This window comes from Neomonachus schauinslandi, chromosome 7 (genome assembly GCF_002201575.2).
Source record: "Neomonachus schauinslandi chromosome 7, ASM220157v2, whole genome shotgun sequence".
Lineage (NCBI taxonomy): Eukaryota > Metazoa > Chordata > Mammalia > Carnivora > Phocidae > Neomonachus > Neomonachus schauinslandi.
The window spans coordinates 66,765,916-66,787,439 of record NC_058409.1 but is presented as its reverse complement, the minus strand read 5'-3'; the positions used below and the strand labels follow the sequence as shown (position 1 = coordinate 66,787,439).

The window sequence follows — 21,524 nt, the reverse complement described above, 5'->3', positions numbered from 1 at the left end:
CAGAACTTCCAAGGCTTGGGAGTTAACTAGAACCCAGAACCCAGGACAAGGAAGTGGTATGTTTAAGAAACTGAAATGTGTCCACTGTGGCTGGTGTTGGGTGAATGGGTAGAGACTGTAGGAGGTGAGATCAGAGTAGGCAGGAATGATCCTCAGTGGTCTGCTGGACAAAGGTCAAAAGTTCCTCTTTTTATAGGAAGTGACTGAGGGATTTTAGGTGGGAGAATAACTTGGGTGGATTAAGTCTTTGAAAGGACTACTCTGGCCCCGAGAAGGGAACAGATTATAAAGACCAGGGCCAGAGTAAAACCATGGGGGATAGTTTCAAGGCTACTGTAGAAGAGAGATGGTTTACAGGAACATGATAACAATTGGGATAAACTCTGGAAGCATCGACATAAAATACATTTAATTCCCAAATACAGTTAACTCTATGCATATTTTTTAAAAGGGAAATCTGTACTGAAAAATTTTTTTAAATATAAAAAAATTGAGAATATGAACTCAGAGTATCACACTTTCATTTAACTTTGATTTCTGTATTTCTAAAGGGGCGAGGGCATAAAACGAATTGGAGTGGGACTTAGAGGTGGGGTCTGGGGTTGCTATGGAATTTTTCCGTTTCCACGCCTAGCCCCATAAGATCACTTACACATGCCATCTTCTGCAGATGAAATTTGGCCATGAAATGCACTTGGCTGTTGATATGTAACATGTAAATGTTTCAATTTGGCAATAACATTCACCCTTACAACCAAAACATAGTGCCTGAAACCAAGTTCCTCCCATCCCTGGCAGAACACAAGGGCTTGCGTACTTGGGAGATTAGATCCAAACGCGGCTTTGCTAGAAAGGTGGTTCTAGACTCCACACAACTAACAAGCCTATAGGAAAAGCTGCTTTACTTTTATAACTATTGTCATTTTGACCCTCTTGTTTATCATTTGGTATAGCATATGATACTAAAAAAAAGAATAGTCTTTTTGCTCAGGACCTTAAAGCTTAGCTAGGCAGATGGGAAACCAAATGTAAGACACTCTGTCAGTAGAGCAAGCTGCTAAAGCTCCAAGACATGACTTCCTAGGACTTACAGATATACTTGTAAATTTAAGAACCAATTTTGTAAGGGCCCATCATTGAAAAGATTTACAAAAGGAAGCAAGATGTCAGAGAACTAAAAACGAGACTTAAGAGAGACCCACTAACATGATTAGTATAGTAGTAAATGTTAGCTACACCTCAATAAAGCTAGAAAAAATAAATAAAATTGATGGTGGTGATGGATGCAAAACTCTGCATGTATACTAAAAGTCAATGAATTATACACTTTAAATGGGTGAACTGTACAGTCCATGAATTGTATCTCAACAAAGCTGTTTTAAAAAACGTCTCCAAGAGACCATGCTGTTCTGTTCCATGGAAGGGGAGGAAAAGGCACCATGGAGGAGTTCTCTGGCATCCTTCACAGAGGGGTGGGGAGGGAGAGCACGGCTTTGGAGCTGACAGACCTAGCTGATGTGGGGTGGTGGAAGGGGGCAAATAATGTAATCTTTTGGGGTCTCCTTTTTCTCATGTGTAATGCAGAGGTAATAAAAATAATACTGATTACCTCACAGTGTTGTAAGGATTACATGGAATTTATGCATATCAGTGTTTATAGCAGGTAGTACTTAGCAGTACACCAAGTGTTTCATCACAGAGTATTTCTGTTTTTGAAATATAAGCCTATTTCAATTTCCAAAAGTATACACACACACACACACGCACAAGCTTACATGACACACACTGTATATGTAAATATATATATGTATTTTATGTTTTTCATATATAAAGGCATATGTATTTTTAAAAAGACATTTATATGCCTATTTAAATATATATATATATATATATATATATATATATATATATAAAAGCATACATATATATATAAGAAAGACACATATCTCCAGTTCTTAAGGTTTCAACAACTCACCACAAGCAATAAAGACAAAAGCACTTAGAAAATACTTAAGATTGGGGGGGGGGAAAAACTCTCATTTAAAAAATACGAACAAAGCAATGAACTATTGGGACTTCATCAGGATAAAAAGCTTCTGCACAGCAAAAGAAACAGTCAACAAAACCAAAAGACAACCAACAGAATGGGAGAAGATATTTGCAAATGACCTATCAGATAAAGGGCTAGTATCCAAAATCTATAAAAAACTTATCAAACTCAACACCCAAAGAACAAAGAATCCAATCAAGAAATGGGCAGAAGACATGAACAGACATTTTTCCAAAGAAGACATCCAAATGGCCAACAGACACATGAAAAAGTGCTCAACATCACTCGGCATCAGGGAAATCCAAATCAAATCCTCAGTGAGATACCACCTCACACCAGTCAGAATGGCTAAAATTAACAAGTCAGGAAATGACAGATGTTGGAGGGGATGCAGAGAAAGGGGAACCCTCCTACACTGTTGGTGGGAATGCAAGCTGGTGCAGCCACACTGGAAAACAGTATGGAGGTTCCTCAAAAAGTTGAAAATAGAGCTACCATACGATCCAGCAATTGCACTGCTGGGTATTTACCCCAAAGATACAAATGTAGGGATCCAAAGGGGTATGTGCACCCCGATGTTTATAGCAGCAATGTCCACAATAGCCAAACTGTGGAAAGAGCCAAGATGTCCATCGACAGATGAATGGATAAAGAAGATGTGGTATATATATATAATGGAATATTATGCAGCCATCAAAAGGAATGAGATCATGCCATTTGCAATGACGTGGATGGAACTGGAGGGTATTATGCTGAGCGAAATAAGTCAAACAGAGAAAGACACGTATCATATGATCTCACTGATATGAGGAATTCTTAATCTCAGGAAACAAACTGAGGGTTGCTGGAGTGGGGGGTGGGGAGGGAGGGATGGGGTGACTGGGTGATAGACACTGGGGAGGGTATGTCCTCTGGTAAGTGCTGTGAATTGTGCAAAACTGTTGAATCTCAGATCTGTACCTCTGAAACAAATAATGCAAAATATGTTAAGAAAAAAAAAAAAAGAAGAAGATAGCAGGAGGGGAAGAATGAAGGGGGAGAAATCGGAGGGGGAGACGAACCATGAGAGACGATGGACTCTGAAAAACAAACTGAGGGTTCTAGAGGGGAGGGGGGTGAGAGGATGGGTTAGCCTGGTGATGGGTATTAAAGAGGGCATATACTGAATGGAGCACTGGGTGTTATACGCAAACAATGAATCATAGAACACTACATCTAAAACGAATGATGTAATGTATGGTGATTAACATAACAATAAAAAATTTAAAAAAAATACGAACAAAGCAAGGGCGCTTGGTGGCTCAGTCGGTTAAACGTTTGACTCTTGATTTCAGCTTGGGTCATGATCTCAAGGTCATGGGATCAAGCCCCACGTGGAGCCCCAAGTCCAGCTCTGCGCTCAGCAGGGAGTCTGCTTGAGATTCTCTCTCTCCTTCTTCCTCTGCCCTCCACCTGCAACCCCCTCCCCCCCGCCCCGGCGCTCACACACTTGCTCTTTCTCTCTCTCTAAGATAAATAAGTAAATCTTTAAAAATATATATACAAACAAAGCAAAATTAATACAGTGTCTACAGATAATGCAGACCAATAGAAAAGCCTTTCTGGGACAGTACAATGAGAAGGGTGGCAACAGGCAAGATAGAGCTGACTGTTTTAAAAGGTGGGGCTGAACAAAACTGTCACCTCCCTCGCAGTTGATTTAAGAAAACCTCAAGAACACCAAACCAGGCTCGGTGCTCCAGAAGTCATTCGGAAGTGTTTGAGCAGAACCCAAAGGGCCTCTTCAATGCTGTGTGGCAGCAGGAATCGACCTCACTTTCCTCCTCTGCTCCCTTGTTCTCCAGGTCTTGTTTCAAGTTTTTTGAACATCATCTATTATCCTTTTAATAACTCCGCAAGGCAGGCATTATTTTTCCAAAGACTTTTCTGATACGGCTCAGGGATATTACTCCCTTCGTCCTTTTAATTCCAGAACTGGGTCTCTTCCTCCTACACTCCATATTTGTTAAAGTTCTTTAGAGCTATCATTAAATATTCATAAAAACAATTTTTCTCAGAGGCTGATTTTCCTTAGTTAGGGACATCAAAACTAGTCTTTTAAAAGTCAAGCATAGTTTATGCTTCTGAGGCTGTAATAGAAGATTCCAAACTGGTATTTTCTGGTAAAGTCTGGATTTGCCTCACAAATTTTCCTAGTAACAAAAGCCATGTTGCAAACATGATAATGTCACTGTAGCCTCATTCAGAATATTACTCACTCTTTCTGTTGCTTTGCTACTTCAGCACTTGGGAAAGTTTGAATTTCCCAGTAGTGTGACCACAATACTATTTTTGTATCTTCAGCGTCCACTTATTTTCAATTTAGGGAGAACAGTTTATGGTTGAGCTAAATTTTGAAAGCATGCTGAAAAAAAGCTGGATTTCTTTATTAAAATATTTAAGAATGAAAAATTTGGTATATAAAGGAAATGTGTACTCAAGAAGAAAGCAAAAATAAAATACATTATTTCTCCTGAAATTCAATACTTGGATTAATATTCAAGTTTCAGTCTATCTGAATACCAGTATCATTTTAACCTCTCAAAGCACATACTTGTGAATAACATAATATTTTTGGCTGCGGAAAAGACTATAAAATTATTTGATAATCACTAGTTACAAATTTACTTCATAACTGACTGCAGATTCACATATAAAGTCATCAAAGAAATTTGGATTCAAGAAATGGGGGAGGGGGAGCTCAAACTATAGCTCTAATCTTCTAGATGTAACAAGATTAGGCTAGGCACGCTAGCAGAGTGGCACGTGCCTGCATAAAACATTTCCATGCAATCAAAAAGTATAAATAAAAACAGGAACCAAAGAGAAATGCACTAAATCTTATTACCCTTTCATCAATTTTCTATAAAAAGCTCTCTTTCAAAAGAGGAAAATACCAATGAGGAGGGGATGGGGGGAGATGGGGAAACCTGCCCTTTTGGCTGCTGGTAGCTGGTAGCCCCAGGGTCCACCTTCCCTTCAGCAAGCTTTTTATGATCAGAGACACCTGAGTTGCGCCCCTTCCCAGGCCGATCCCGGGCTGACTGTCCCCTTCCTTCACTGCCAAACTTCTCTCAGGTATGGTCTGAATCAGCCTCTCCCACGTCTTCCCTACCCCTTTCCTCCCTAACCTTTTATGTCTAATTTTCATCATCTCTCTCCAAATTTCCAGGAACCTTGTTCTTGCCAAATTTGAGGACTAATCTCCCACTGATGCTCAGTCCTTCCATTAGAAACCCCTTTCCCTTCCTTGGCTTCAGAAACTTTAACTGTGCTTTAATTATCTGCATCTAATGATCCTTCTCATTCCACATGGCACAGTGTTTTAAACACACAGGTTTTAGAGCCAGACTGCCTCGAGTTTGAATCTTTCTTCCGGCTGCCACATTCTACTAGTGAAGGTTAAGACAGGTAATGGAACTTTGTCCCATTTTTCCATCTATAAAATAGGAAAGATGGCAGGTCCCGGCTCATCTGGTTGTTGTAACAATAAAGCAATACATGTAAATCACTGAGTTCAGTACCACAAATGACATTAGCTATGTGCATTCTATAATCACAGGTTCACTACACAGCCTGTCTCAAAGAACCTATTTCACAGTGTCAAGACCTCCATGTTTATGTAGGTAACATCTAAACCACTAGCTTACATGTGCTATGGAAACTTTAAACCCCTAAGGCTGCAAACTATTAAATCTTTCTGCATTTTCTATTTGAGGCAAATGAAACCACCAGTTTCACAGGCACCTGAGAATCACTGACCTCCTTTGGTGATAGAGTAAATCTCATTAATTCCTGATTTATGTGGCAGTATGCATAGTGGTTAAAGGCAAGGACTGGAGCCTGACTGCTCATGCTCAGTAACTGCTTCTGTTGCTTACAACCATGTGACCTCGGGCAAGGAACTTACATTCTTTGTGCCCTGACTGCCTCATCCATAAAACAGGGGTGATATCAGTACCTATACGATACTTAGTATTATATTAGCATTTATTATATTAGCATTTATTAAATAAAATGTGCAATGTGGTCTTTTTATTGGTTTAAAGACAGAAGTGAAATTCCAAAGCTTTCATAAAGCAAAACAGGTGGTTTTTTTTATTAGTTCTTATTTCTTCCTTTGGATTCTCATTACCCCTACCATTGTCCAAGCTCACAACCCATCCTAACCAGATAAGGGTTAGGATGCCCTAACCCAGCTTCTCCAAACTCATCTCCCTAAATTCCAGCCTCTCATCTACTTTAATCTATTTTTCATTTAATCCCTAATTGCTAGATTAATCCTTAAAAACACCCCTTTCATACTGCGCCTTTTTGGACTGACTCCATCGGTGTCTCCCCACAGTTCTCAGGCAAAATGAAACTGCCTCATCTGTGGTCGCCGGATCTATTTCTTTATGCACAGGGGCAGGCCTCACAGAAATGGAATTTCCCAGGTCCATCATAACCTCCATGCCTTGATTTTTGCTGTTTTCCCTTCCCAGAATGTGTCACATTCTAAGTCCTCACATCTTATACATCCTTCAACAACTAGGTCAATTCCATTTGCTCCATGGAGACTTTCCAGCCGAGTCCCCCCCACCCCAAGTCCACAGCTTATGGAGTACTATAGAGTATACAAGAGAAGAAGAGATCTACGTACATACTTGGTTCTTACAATGAGGTTACTGTTTTACACTGTTATTTACATACTTCCTGTGTGCATATCTTGCCTGGAATTGCCCATTGCACAATCTCAAAACTGTGCATATGGTAGATGAGTTCAAAGTGGTTGAGTTTATGGATAAATGATGATCCTCACCTGGGATAAGCAGGGTTTGCTGAGATTTTTGTTTTAATTTCACTACTGGGCAACTTAATGGGCACCAGTCATGAATGTGACATTATATTTGCATTAAGACTCAAAGAGATTAATCAATTCTACTTAAGTGTATATTCATATCTGTGTGCAGAATGCTCTTCATTCATGTTCACCAAATTAATCCCTACATGAAGAAAAGGCACAACCAAATACAGAATTTTTTTGTATGAAAAATAAAAATAGAAGCCTTACATACTTAATACCATTTAAATGGGGGCACTTACAAGCTCTTTAGAGGAAAGAAGGAATTGGGGAGGGGCTGGCTACACTTTCTTTCTAGTGGTTTATTTTATGTCCAAAAACAACATTGAGAAGCTCTGCCAAGTATGAAATGCTATGAGAAAGACCAAAATAAAAGCCTAGGCTGTACTCTGAGTCGTCCATTAGTTTACTTGTCTAAGTACCTTTCCTTTTCTTAGTAACCCAGGGTTGGGGGACAGGAGGGAGGATAAAACAAGAAAAAAAACAGCAGCAGAAGTCTTTCCTTCAAGAAAGAAAGACAAATGTCTGTAAGTAGTTTCAAAGGCAGTGACACTTTAAATGAAAGTAAAAATTTAATTAATGGCATTTCTTAATTTTTCATAGTAAGGAAAATAGGTTGACAGTGTGGGTTTAGTAATAACAACAGCAACAGCAGGATTGGCAGCAACAGCAACAACCAGATGTCCTTAGGTCATAACATGGTTAACCTGACCTCCTAACAAGCCCCGTCCAGAAACCCGCCCCAGACTTACTGGTTCAGCGTCCGAATTTTACTAAGATGCCGACACGAAGTGTAAGAAACACTTTTCTAACCTACTTATGTTTGCACTAACAAATAATCATAAATGTTCTACTGAATAATGACCGTTTGTGTTTCTCAAGTACCCAACTGCCAAAGCAAGATCCAATTTTGATCCTTGTACTTAAATTCTTAAACACTTTCCTTTTGTAACGAAAGCAGAAATAACATAGGATACCCTGGTTACCAAGTGATGAACCCAAACTTCCAACCAATGTTCTGATTAGTTGACACTTGACAATTTCTGTCACACTCTGCTTCAACTGATAAAAATATACTTGTGAGATACATGTTTTCAGACTCTACACACACAATGGCTTTCCTGAGCTGGCGGTCTCAACAAAATAGTGCCAAGCTGCAGGGAGAGAACCCGGGCCCTGCGGTAGCCAGAAGGAGCCTGTCTTTGATATGTTACACATGGCTTCTGGCTTCATTCACATGTAGTCAATGATTCTCAGAGTCCCAAAAATGCTAGAGATTCAAAGCTAAAATGACACAGGCTGTAGATTAAATCAGAATCTGCTGGCAGGAATATCTGAGCGGCATTCTACCTGGGAAACAAAACGACACTGCAAAATGACGCCCCAAATGTTGCAGAATGGGAATATCGGGCAAACAACGAGAGCCCAACCTCAGCTAACTACCAGAGAACAATCCTCTGCATTTTAAGGCAATTCCCTTGCCCTTTATTGAGGAGAAGGCCTGTGTAGTTAAAACCCCTGCATATCCAATGGCCACCAAAAACTTTAAGTATTTGAAATTCTCAGATATTTAGTGTCGTCTGAATTCAGATAATGTATAGACTGGCTGGTAAATTTAATCATTTTTACACATATTTTTTTCTAGACAAATTTATTCTTCAGTTTCAAATATGTGCTTAAGCCATATAAACAAAAAACAGAGGGAAAAAGCCCCAAATATTTCCCTCTGTTAAGTTTACCAACCAGAGTAAATGTAGTTCTATCTTATCATCATGTTTTCTATGAGAAAATTTCTGTTCTTTTTTTAGATTTGGAGAATTGCTTTTCCTGACAGAACCCCCAGAACTAAGAACCCTGAACTGCAAACTTGTCCTTTGTCCTAGTTGTTTACCAGCCTTATCAGGGCACACATGGGTTGGCAATGCGATTCTAAGATAAAAATTCCAAAGATATAATTAGATGTTTTTCCGAGAAACATCACCCAATACCATGAAAATTTGTTTGCTGCTTTTCACTTCATACTTGAAGTGAATGGTCTCACAGTTTCTTGCCATTTAGTAATTTTCTTCTAGGTAAGTGAGAAATATTAACTTGGCACTGAAGAAAAATGCATACTTTTTAAAATAAACAATACTGAAAATACAGATCTTATCTCAAAAACTTCTACCTGCGACATTTCAATGAACACATATTTCAGTATAAATAACACACTTATTAAAAGTTATTCACAGCAAAAATACAATGATGAAAACAATCTTATGCCCCTGAATTTAACTGTAAGTGATAAAGCACAGAAAGATATATTCTAAGCTAGTGATGTACAAGCTTTCTTATAGCACCCTACATGTTTATTTAGTATAATTCCAAACAAAATGGATAAAAAAAAATAAGCTACAAATGTACATTTACTATGTTGCAGAAGAATACTCTCTAGCCCAGTCAAAGAAGGGCTATCTATAAAAACATTTCTCAAGTTTTTCTACTGAACTCCATTTTTGCTTGAGACTGAAAAACCATTTAAAAAAAAAATCTTCTACTGCCACCTGCTGGTAATTTATAGTCAATGATTCTCAAAGATGCTAGAATGACAAACTACAGATTAAAGCAGAATCTTTTGACTTTCAAAACAGCAATAATCTTTGGATTCTTGTTTACCTTCCTCCCATTTATAGATTATATATAATACATTTTATAATAAATTATGAATATACACGTATACATTTTTACATATGTTTCTAGTAGAGAAGTAGAGCCAGAATCACATTTTCTTGACTCCTGACTGCCTTGCTCATTGATTGACCCCCTGTACTCTGAAAGGAAGCCACAGATTATCACATTTCCATTCTTCCCTTTCCCACAAATGCCATTCAACCTAGTTAAGGTAAGCAATAAAGATTTAAAACTGAATGCTTTTGGCTGACCTGTATTTGCAACTCAAACACTCCAGGCCAGCTAGAGAAGTTTCATTCTTGGAGCCAAAGAAGGACAAGCCAGAAGTCTATTTCTGAAGACTTCTCAAGAGGAAACTCAGACTCTAAGGATGTCAACATAACGTTGATGGAGGATTTTAAATGAGAGATCCGAGGTTGGAACTGGAATACCCCCACTGGCAAGATTCCGTAACTGGAGATATAAACACAATTTTAAAATTCAGAAAGGGCGGGCCCAAGTTCCTGTAGTCAGCTTCATTTCTTTTTTTGGAGAGTCTGAGAATTTTAAAAAGCTTTTGCTAAAAGATTTTCAGGGAAACAACTATTCTCTTTCATTTAGAGGGTATTTTAAAAAATCAAAGTAGATAGGTAAACCATTTTGAGGAAACAGTACTTTCTCTATCAACAATATACCAATTCTTCCTACCAAAATAAACTCTGGAAATTATTTTTTTAGTGATTTCATGTCACAAGCCACACATTATAGAATACTTCATGCCACATGGCTTCATCTATTCTAAAAATAAACTGAAAAACATGGATTTGACTAACCTTCTTCTCTAAAATTAATAGTAAGTACAATGTGAATCAGAAGGCAATGTCCCAACATATAAATCCTGGGTCCTTCTTTCACATCCCTAGACATGAGCAAATTTGTCTGCTAGGACACTGAAGAGTTGTCTGTAATTCTACAGTGCTATAATTAAGACTTGTACAAATTCTGCTGCCAAAAAATCACCAGAGTGGGTGGTGAATGCAGCCAAGTAAACTCTAATTATGGAAGGCGGGTTTTCTAAGATCTTACATACAAGAAGCAAAGACAAGATCAGACAGCTAAGATAGGTTACCAAGGCAATATAAATAGCTTTGTCAAATTCAATGCAAGCCCCCTTTTGGTAACAGCTGTTACCTCCCATAGCTCATAGGTACTTTAAAAAACGCAATCTGGAATCCTCTGCTTGGAATCCGGCACTTAATTGTTACCCCCAAAATAAAGTTATGAAATTTACACGTTGCCGTTTTCACTCCTGGGACAAAAAAATTCAGCAGGAGTCCAGTATCTCAGAGAATTTTCCATTTTATATTTCAGCTCCTCCACTAGTATTATTTTAAAAACTTCTGTTCAGAGTTCAATGAAATGCTTTTAGCATTCTGAAAGACGTATGCAAATCCTAAGTGTACAGCACAATAAATTTACATAAAGTGAACATATGCATATAACCAGCAGCACCCAATCAAGAAATAGTATTTTTTGTACTCCAGAAGGGTCCCAACTACCTAGAAAAGGGGAAATTTTACTTTATAAAATAAATACAAAGTTCTCTCAATAATAATATTGTATAATGTATTCTTACTGTCTGGATCTGTAATTACAGCCTTTAAGTAGAAGTGATTATGCTTTTTCCCCTTTGCTTATATAAACATCTGTGCCCACCTTTCCCCTAATCAACAAACTGCATGAAATTCTCATTCAAGTCCTAGCTCAGACATCACCTCCTCTATGAAAACCTCCTGGACCTTCACAGAAAAATAAATTAAGTCATCATCTACATTCACAGAATGGTTTGCAAATAGTCTGTGTTCACAATTATTACACACACACACACACACATATATACTGTCCATGTACCTCATAGACAGAAAAGGCATCCAATTTCATCTTTTGATCTGTTGTCTGTTTTTAAACTGTGCTTTAAACTTCATGCTAATGAATGACTACATGTTTCTCATGTTATTATCTTATGCAATTGACACCCGAGTAATTTTTCAGAAAAGAATGTTCTACCAAACCGTATTCTTAAATATTAAACAAAACAAAATACAGGTGACTCTTGAACAACATGGGTTTGAACTGTGCGGATCCACTTACATGTGGATTTTTTTCGGTAAGTACAGAATACTGTAAATGTCTTTTCCTTATGATTTTTTAAATATTTTCTTTTCTCTAGCTTGCTTTAACATAAGAATGTGGCATTTAATATATATAACATACAAAATATATGATAATCAACTGTTTATATGACCTGTAAGACTCAACAGTAGACTATTAGTAGTTAAGTTTTGGGGGAGTCAAAAGTTACATGCAGATTTTTGACTGTATGGGGAGTCAGTGCCCCAACTCCTGTGGTTCAAGGGTCAACTGCATATTATCCAAATATTTTAAATATATGTCATCTTAATGCCCTCCATATAAAAGGATTTGTAACAGAGCATATTTTATTCAAACAGATTAAAAACTATGCTAATTTTAATACATATACATTTTAGTCATATATTTAGCACACATAAGTTGAGAATATAATGCTTCATGATAAGAAGCAGCTATTTTCTTGTAAGGGATGATATTACGGTACTTCTCTGGAGAAAAATATTCACAAAACACACTTTTGGCCCTGAAACTCTCATTTCCTCTTACCGTGCTCCTTCTCCATCCTCTGCTACAAAACTAAACAAGCTTACTTCAACTAAGTTGAAATTAAACTCTACTTATACATTCTGTTCAAGGATCATAGAAGAAATATGAACGTCTCATGAAAGGTAGAAATTCCCGAGTTCTCCTACCTGTGTACCTAAGCTGGCTGCCATCATGTGAGTCAGAAGTTTAGCTGCAAACATGGAGCACCTGGCACAGAAGATATGGGAAAGAACAGCCAGGCAAAGACCTGTAGGAACAAAAAAGTCCACGTGTGGTTTTACAATCCATGAACAAATAGTTGCACAGCAAAAATCTTTGGAAGGCCTGTAGTCGGCCTAGGCCGCATAGCATAGTATCTCCGGCCACGATGATATTGCAATTTTAATCTACTCTATTTTACATGACATAAAATCTGCACACTTACCAACTAAGGCCAAAGGACAACTTTAATTTTCAAATAGCCACATGTTCACTTCCTTAGTCAAAAGACTGCACAAATATAGCAGATATATAATTTCATTAAGCTTCTGGTTTTCTGTGTTTCCATTGGACAAGTTTTACCATTTGAGAAAAGGATCAAATTCTAATCTAATTTTCTAAGAATAGGTGGCTTAGCTAAATACAGATATCTAGGGAGGTGAAGAAGATTTTTTAGGCATAAAACTGTGAATGGTACAACCAAAACTCAGGCTCAGTAATTACCCCTTTCTATCTAGTAGGAATAGTTATGTAATTACAACAGTGGTAATTATGAATTTTAAGAGTTACCTTACACTACTGGGTGCCAAAACCAGGAACAAAATGTGTTTTTCCTCCTGAGATTACTTTTAACCTAAACATCCACATTTTTAAGTGGCGTAAAGAAAACTATTCTTATTTTCTTTAAGAAAGAATTCACCTCTTCATACTACTTCAAGGCGATGATTAGAAACTCAACACTAACACACAAATCTTTTATCTTGCAATTCATATAAATTTCTTTTAATACCATGTTTTAAGTACAGAGTGTATACACATTTTTTTTTAAGATTTATTTATTTGAGAGAGAGAGCACGAGAGGGAGAGAGAATCTCAAGCAGACTCTGCACTGAGGGCAGAGCCCGATGCAGGGACTGAACCCACCACCCTGAGATCATGACCTGAGCTGAAACCAAGAGTGGGCCGCTTAACTGACTATGCCACCCAGGGGCCCTGAGTATATACATATTTTTCAAGTATTTCCTGTTCTAAAATTTAAATGTGCTGCAAATGGTAATCCATTTGCTTTTTCACGTAAGCCTTTAATCCCTCTCCTCCTTAATAGCCTTATTTTGTCTAAGAATTATCAAAACATAACAATTGGCATGTATATGCTGCTTTGCTATGTACTTTGCACGTATTACCTCATTTATCAATGCCTCCTTGACAAACAGGAGACACTGCATTTATTCAACATTTGCTCTCTCATTAGCTTCTCTGAAGCTATGGACCTAACTGCCTATTGGCATAAGTGGATTGGGCATCTGCAAAGTGCCCACATGGGGTCTATCACTAATATTCCTTACAGCAATGCCTCTCATAACTCCTTTTGGGAAAGGCTTTCCGTATGTTTAGATTTTAATAAATCAGACAAAGTTCCACACAGGAAGTGAATCTGCATTAGTCAAGGCTTTTAGCCTAGGAATTTGGCCAAGAAATCTAAAGTAATCCATTTTTAGGATGGCTGCTCTAGGGTGATCTGGGACAGGTGTGCAGGTTTTGGGGCTGCCTCCAAAATCCACCCACACAGGTACACAGTATATCCAGAAACTGCAGAGTCATGCCTGACTTTGCACCTTCACTTAGGTAGTCTATAAACTACTGAAGCTGATGCTCTGAACTCACCAAGGTACACTTTGAATTTCCTGTGATGATCAAAGCTAGTTTAAACTCAAGGTTTGGCGGGGCCGGGGGGGGGGGGTATGTGTGTAATATACTGATTCAAAAGCAAGGCCTTGCAAATTTTTGTCAATATAGGCCACATGATCACAAATATGTGCTTAACTCTACATTTATTGTGGTAGATGGTAACAATGTGAGGCAAGGGGATTAGTGCTGGACAAAGGAGAAATATAAATGACTCAACCGGTTTTTTTTCTAGTTCACAAGAAGAGCTTATTCAAAGCCTTTTCCCTTAACTTGCTAATTCTCCATTATACTCACGTTTCATGAGATAAATTTAGTACAGTTAAACTTGACCAGCTCAATAATATTTAATTAAGTAATCTAAGCTTCAATTAAAATGCTAGCATGACACCTGGTGGTGGTCCTGGATTCAAAGCCAGTGGTGGGAAAATGGGCTAGATTCTATTAGCCTATAACTATAATGCATGATAGTGATCTGGATGCATTTTTTATTTAGGGGAGAAGGTGCTAAAAAACTCAAGCGGGCTGTTCCCTAGCCTCAGCTGGCCTTGGGAAAGATCCTGAATACCTTAGATTTAAGAAATAAATACTTCAGTTTCCAAGTTCTTAAAGCATTATATGCTCAGTACTTCCCTTTTATTTTCTTACCTGATAGAGAATAGCTGCATTTAGCATACATGATTTAAATCTACAAGTCCGTTTTTTTAAGTTGTAATAATTTTTTGATTTAAATTCCTTTAATATAAATATGTAAATCACAGAGTACAAAATGTTAACTATAAATAGAATTTTTTTTAAAAAAAATAAAGTATAACAATTCTAGGTATTACTTAAAGGTGTACTCTCAAGTTTTTAAAAAATTGACCCCTTGACAATTATGTAGAAACAACAAGCAGCTGGGTGCCTGGGTGGCTCAGTCTTAAGCGTCTGCCTTCAGCTAAGGTCATGATCCCAGGGTCCTGGGATCGAGTCCTGCATCGGGCTCCCTGCTCAGCGGGGAGCCTGCTTCTCCTTCTGCCTGCCACTCCCCCTGCTTGTGCTCTGTCTCTCAAATAAATAAAAAAATTTTTTTTAAAGATTTTATTTATTTACTTGTCAGAGAGAGAGACAGCAAGAGCAGGAACACAAGCAGGGGGAGAGGGAGAGGGAGAAGCAGACTCCCACTGAGCAGGGAGCCCGATGTGGGGCTTGATCCCAGCACCCTGGGATCATGACCTGAGCCAAAGGCAGATGCTTAACGACTGAGCCACCCAGGTACCCCTCAAATAAATAAAATCTTTGAAAAAAAGAAAAGAAAAGAAACAACAAGCAGCTAACTGAATAATTTTCCTTTCCTTTTAAAGTAGGTTCCACACCCAGCGTGGAGCCCAATGTGGGGCCCAAACTCATGACCCTGAGATCAAGACCTGAGCCAAGATCAAGAGTCAGACACTAACCCAACTGAGCCACCCAGGTGCCCCCCCTTTATTTTTTTTTCCTAGCACAGTGTAGGTTACATACTCAGAAAAGAAAATTAATAAGTTCACCAACACAAATGACTTTTCTATATCATTAGAAAGTGAGGGGGAAGATAAATACTACGCTTAACAAAACAACATTGGCAATCTTTGATTTAGATAAGAAAAACTCTAAAGAACTGCTAGATTCTTTTGCTATCATCAAACTGGATCAAAGATCTTATCTATCCACACAATCTTTAAATGTTTGTATGTGTATAAACATATGTAATGTTTGTATATGAATATGCATACCCAGCAAAATTATCTATCGACATCCCTTAAGAATAGGATATACTGGGGGGAGGGGGAAAGATGGCGGAGGAATAGGGGACCCTATTTCAACTGGTCCCCGGAATTGAGCTGGATATCTACCAGACCACTCTGAGCACCCACGAAACCAGCCTGAGGTGTAAGAAGATCTGGATCTCTACAGACAGAATACCGCAGGCAGTTGGTTTTGAGGTACGAAGCGGAGAGCCATGATTCTGCGGGCAGATATCAGAGGATAAACGGCAGCGGGAGGGTGCCTGGACGTGGGGATCCTACACCGCTGGTGAGGGACAGCCTCACGCGCTGCGGACGGGGCACAGACTCGCAGACCGGTACCCTAGGGAAAGGACTTTAGGGCAGCCCCCAGGTGGAAAACCAGACCGGCAGGGGCGCACACGCAAACCGCAGCCCCCCGGACAGAAACCCCGAGCGACGGTCACGCGCACGTGAACTGCAGCCTCCGAGAGGGAAACCCGGTGCGACTGCAACCCCCGGGGTGGGAACCCCAAGCAGAGGAGTCCCGCGCGCGCGAACTGGGAGCAGCTGGCGGTTTTAGAAGCACAAAGGGCAGAGACGTGCCCCGATCTGGGGGCAGGACTGGGAGCGCTGCGGAGGGGCGCACAACCCAGGACGCTGCAGTTTATAGCAGCATGGACAGAAACGGAGACAGTGTGGCCTGGAGAGCTCACTGAAGAACAGGCTGAGGTCTCTCTGCTCTGAGGCAGAGAGTTGGAAACCATCTCTTCTGCTCTGACTCGCAGAAGAGGTGCGGAAAGCCGCCAGGGAAAGGTGCCAGAGAACAAAAGCCCCAAAGACTGATTCCCGCTGAGCCCATCCCCCACCACAGGGGGGCAGGGCAACTCCGCCCAAACAGGGTTGCCTGAGTAACAGTGCGGCAGACCCCTCCCGCAGAAGACAGGCTGGGAAAACAAGAGGCCAGCAACCCTAAGGTCCCAAGAAAACAGGTGCATCTTGCTTGGGTTCCGGTCAATAATTTGGACTCTATACATTCCCTCAAACACCCATCAACAGAATGACTAGGAGGAGGAGCCCCCAAAACAGAAAAGACTCAGAGATTATGACTTATGCTGCAGATTTACAAATGGATGCAGATATAACCAAGATGTTGGAGATGGAATTCAGGCTAGCAATTGTGAAGACAATGGCTAGAATGGAGAAATCTATTAATGGCAACATAGAGTCTCTAAGGGCAGAAATGAAAGCTGAACTGGCAGAACTTAAAAATGCTATCAATGAGATCCAATCCAATCTAGATAATCTAACAGCTAGGGTAACTGAGACAGAAGAGAGAATAAGCGACCTGGAGGACAATATAATAGATAAAAAGGGAAAAGAGGAGGCCAGGGAAAAACAACTCAGAATCCATGAAAATAGAATCAGAGAAATAAGTGACACCATGAGGCGTTCCAATGTCAGAATAATTGGAATTCCAGAGGGAGTGGAGAGAGAGAGAGGGCTAGAAAATGTATTTGAGCAAATCGTAGCTGAGAACTTCCCTAATCTGGGGAATGAAACAAACACTCGAGTCCTAGAGGCAGAGAGGACCCCTCCTAAGATCAAGGAAAACAGGCCAACACCCCGGCATGTAATAGTAAAACTTGCAAATCTTAGAACCAAGGAAACCATCTTAAGGGCAGTTAGGGAGAAGAGATTCCTTACGTACAGAGGGACGAACATCAGAATAACGTCAGACCTATCCACAGAGACCTGGCAAGCCAGAAAGACCTGGCAAGACATATTCAGGGTACTAAATGAGAAGAACATGCAGCCAAGAATACTTTATCCGGCAAGGCTTTCATTTAGAATGGATGGAGAGATGCAGAGCTTCCACGACCGGCAGAAATTGAAAGAATATGTGACCACTAAGCTGGCCCTCCAAGAAATATTAAGGGGGGTTCTATAAAAGGAGAAAGAACCCAAAAGTGATCTACAACAGAAATTTACAGGGACAATCTATAAAAACAACATCTTCACAGGCAACATGATGACAATTAATTCATATCTTTCAATAATCACTCTCAATGTGAATGGCCTAAATGCTCCCATAAAACAGCACAGGGTTGCAGATTGGATAAAAAGACAGGACCCATCCATATGCTGTCTACAAGAGACTCATTTTGAACCTAAAGATACAGCCAGACTGAAAGTGAAGGGATGGAGATTTATCTTCCATGCCAGCGGACCTCAAAAGAAAGCTGGGGTAGCAATTCTTATATCAGACGAATTAGATTTTAAACTGAAGTCTGCAATAAGAGACACAGAAGGACACTATATCATTCTTAAAGGGTCTATCCAACAAGAAGATCTAACAATTGTAAATATCTATGCCCCCAACATGGGAGCAGCCATCTACATAAGCCAACTGTTAACCAAAATAAAGAGTCATATTGATAACAATACGTTAATTGTAGGAGACCTCAATACTCCACTCTCAGCAATGGACAGATCATCTAAGCAGATAATCAACAAGGAAACAAGAGCTTTGAATGATACAGTGGACCAGATGGACCTCATAGATATTTACAGAACATTCCACCCTAAAACAACAGAATACTCATTCTTCTCAAGCGCACATGGAACTTTCTCCAGAATAGACATATACTGGGTCACAATTCAGGTCTCAACCGATACCAAAAGATTGAGATGATTCCCTGCATATTCTCAGACCACAATGCTCTAAAACTGGAACTCAATCACAGAAAAAATTTGGCAGAAATTCAAACACTTGGAAGCTAAAGACCACTCTGCTCAAGAATGTTTGGGTCAACCAAGAAATCAAAGAAGAACTTAAACAATTCATGGAAATCAATGAGAACGAAAACACATCGGTCCAAAACCTATGGGATACTGCAAAGGTGGTCCTAAGGGGGAAATACATAGCCATCCAAGTCTCACTCAAAAAAATAGAAAAATCCCGAATTCACCAACTAACTCTACACCTTAAAGAACTAGAGAAAAAGCAACAAACGACGCCTAAGCCACGCATTAGAAGAGAAATAATTAAAATAAGATCAGAAATCAATGAATTAGAAACCAGAAACATAGTAGATCAGATCAATGAAACTAGAAGTTGGTTCTTTGAAAGAATTAGTAAGATTGATAAACCACTGGCCAGACTTATCCAAAAGAAAAGAGAAAGGACCCAAATTAATAAAATTCTGAATGAAAGGGGAGAGATCACGACTAACACCAAGGAAATAGAAACAATTATTAGAAATTATTATCAACAACTATATGCCAATAAACTGAGCAATCTGGATGAAATGGAGGCCTTCCTGGAAACCTATAAGCTGCCAAGACTGAAACAGGAAGAAACTGACAACCTGAATAGGCCAATAACCAGTAACGAGATTGGAGCAGTGATCAAAAACCTCCCAAAAAACAAGAGTCTAGGGCCTGATGGATTCCCTGGGGAATTCTACCAAACATTCAAAGAAGAAATAATACCTCTTCTACTGAAGCTGTTTCAAAAAATAGAAACAGAAGGAAAACTTCCAAATTCATTCTATGAGGCCAGCATTACCTTAATCCCCAAACCAGTCAAAGACCCCATCAAAAAGGAGAATTTCAGACCGATATCCCTGATGAATATGGATTCCAAAATCCTCAACAAAATCCTAGCTAATAGGATCCAACAATACATTAAAAGGATCATCCACCACGACCAAGTGGGATTTATCCCCGTGATGCAAAGGTGGTTCAACATTCACAAATCAATCAATGTGATAGAACACATTAATAAGAAGAGGGAGAAGAACCATATGGTCCTCTCAACTGATGCAGGAAAAGCATTTGACAAAATACAACATCCTTTCCTGATTAAAATTCTTCAGAGTATAGGGATAGAGGAAACATTCCTCAAGTTCATAAAATCCAGCTATGAAAAACCCACAGCGAATATCATCCTCAATGGGGAAAAGCTGAGAGCCTTTCCCTTAAGATCAGGAACACGTCAAGGATGCCCACTCTCGCCACTATTGTTCAACATAGTAATAGAAGTCCTAGCAACGGCAATCAGACAACAAAAAGAAAGAAAAGGTATTCAAATTGGCAAAGAAGAAGTCAAACTGTCTCTTTTCGCAGATGACATGATACTTTATGTGGAAAACCCAAAAGACTCCACCCCCAAATTACTAGAACTCATCCAGCAATTCAGTAAAGTGGCAGGATACAAAATCAATGCACAGAAATCAGTTGCTTTCTTATACACTAACAATGCAACTGTAGAAAGAGAAATTAGAGAAACGATTCCATTTACAATAGCACCAAAAACCATAAGATACCTCGGAATAAACCTAACCAAAGAGGTAAAGGATCTATACTCTAGGAACTACAAAACGCTCATGAAAGAAATTGAAGAAGACACAAAAAGATGGAAAAATATTCCATGCTCATGGATTGGAAGAATTAACATTGTTAAAATGTCTATGCTACCCAGAGCAATCTATACCTTCAATGCCATCCCGATCAAAATTCCAATGACATTTTTCAAAGTGCTGGAACAAACAATCCTAAAATTTGTATGGAATCAGAAAAGACCCTGAATCGCCAAGAAGATGTTGAAAAAGAAAAACAAAGCTGGGGGCATCATGTTGCCCGATTTCAAGCTATATTACAAATCAGTGATCACCAAGACAGCATGGTACTGGCACAAAAACAGACATACAGACCAATGGAACAGAATAGAGAACCCAGATATGGACCCTCAACTCTATGGTTAAATAATCTTTGACAAAGCAGGAAAAAACATGCAATGGAAAAAAGACAGTCTCTTCAATAAATGGTGCTGGGAAAATTGGACAGCCACATGCAGAAGAATGAAACTCAACCATTCTCTAACACCATTCACAAAGATAAACTCAAAGTGGATGAAAGACCTCAATGTGAGACAGGAATCCATCAAAATCCTAGAGGAGAACAAAGGCAGTAACCTCTTTGACATCGCCCACAGCAACTTCTTTCAAGATACATCTCCAAAAGCTAGTGAAACAAAAGCAAAAATGAACTTTTGGGACTTCATCAAGATAAAAAGCTTCTGCACAGCAAAGGAAACAGTCAACAAAACAAAGAGGCAACCCACAGGATGGGAGAAGATATTTGCAAATGACACTACAGATAAAGGGCTGGTATCCAAAATCTATAAAGAACTTCTCAAACTCAACACCCAAAAAACAAATAATCAAGTCAAAAAGTGGGCAGAAGAGATGAACAGACACTTCTCTGAAGAAGACATACAAATGGCTAACAGACACATGAAAAAATGTTCATTATCATTAGCCATCAGGGAAATCCAAATCAAAACCACACTGAGATACCACCTTACACCAGTTAGAATGGCAAAAATGGACAGGGAAAGAAACAAAAAATGTTGGAGAGGTTGTGGAGAAAGGGGAACCCTCTTACACTGTTGTTGGGAATGCAAGTTGGTACAGCCACTTTGGAAAACAGTGTGGAGGTTCCTCAAAAATTTAAAAATAGAGCTACCCTATGACCCAGCAATTGCACTCCTGGGTATTTACCCCAAAGACACAGATGTAGTGAAAAGAAGGGCCATATGCACCCCAATGTTCAT

General features: G+C 39.2%; 1 protein-coding gene across 1 annotated transcript in view; it reads right to left on the bottom strand.

The window, feature by feature from the left end:
* Window positions 1–21,524, bottom strand: part of ADGRV1 (adhesion G protein-coupled receptor V1) — a 521,249-nt gene that overhangs the window by 263,661 nt on the left and 236,064 nt on the right. Inside the window, exon 83 of the mRNA XM_044916755.1 lies at window positions 12,425–12,525. Within this exon, the coding sequence (XP_044772690.1) occupies window positions 12,425–12,525 (101 nt within the window). The remainder of the gene's footprint in view (window positions 1–12,424; window positions 12,526–21,524) is intronic.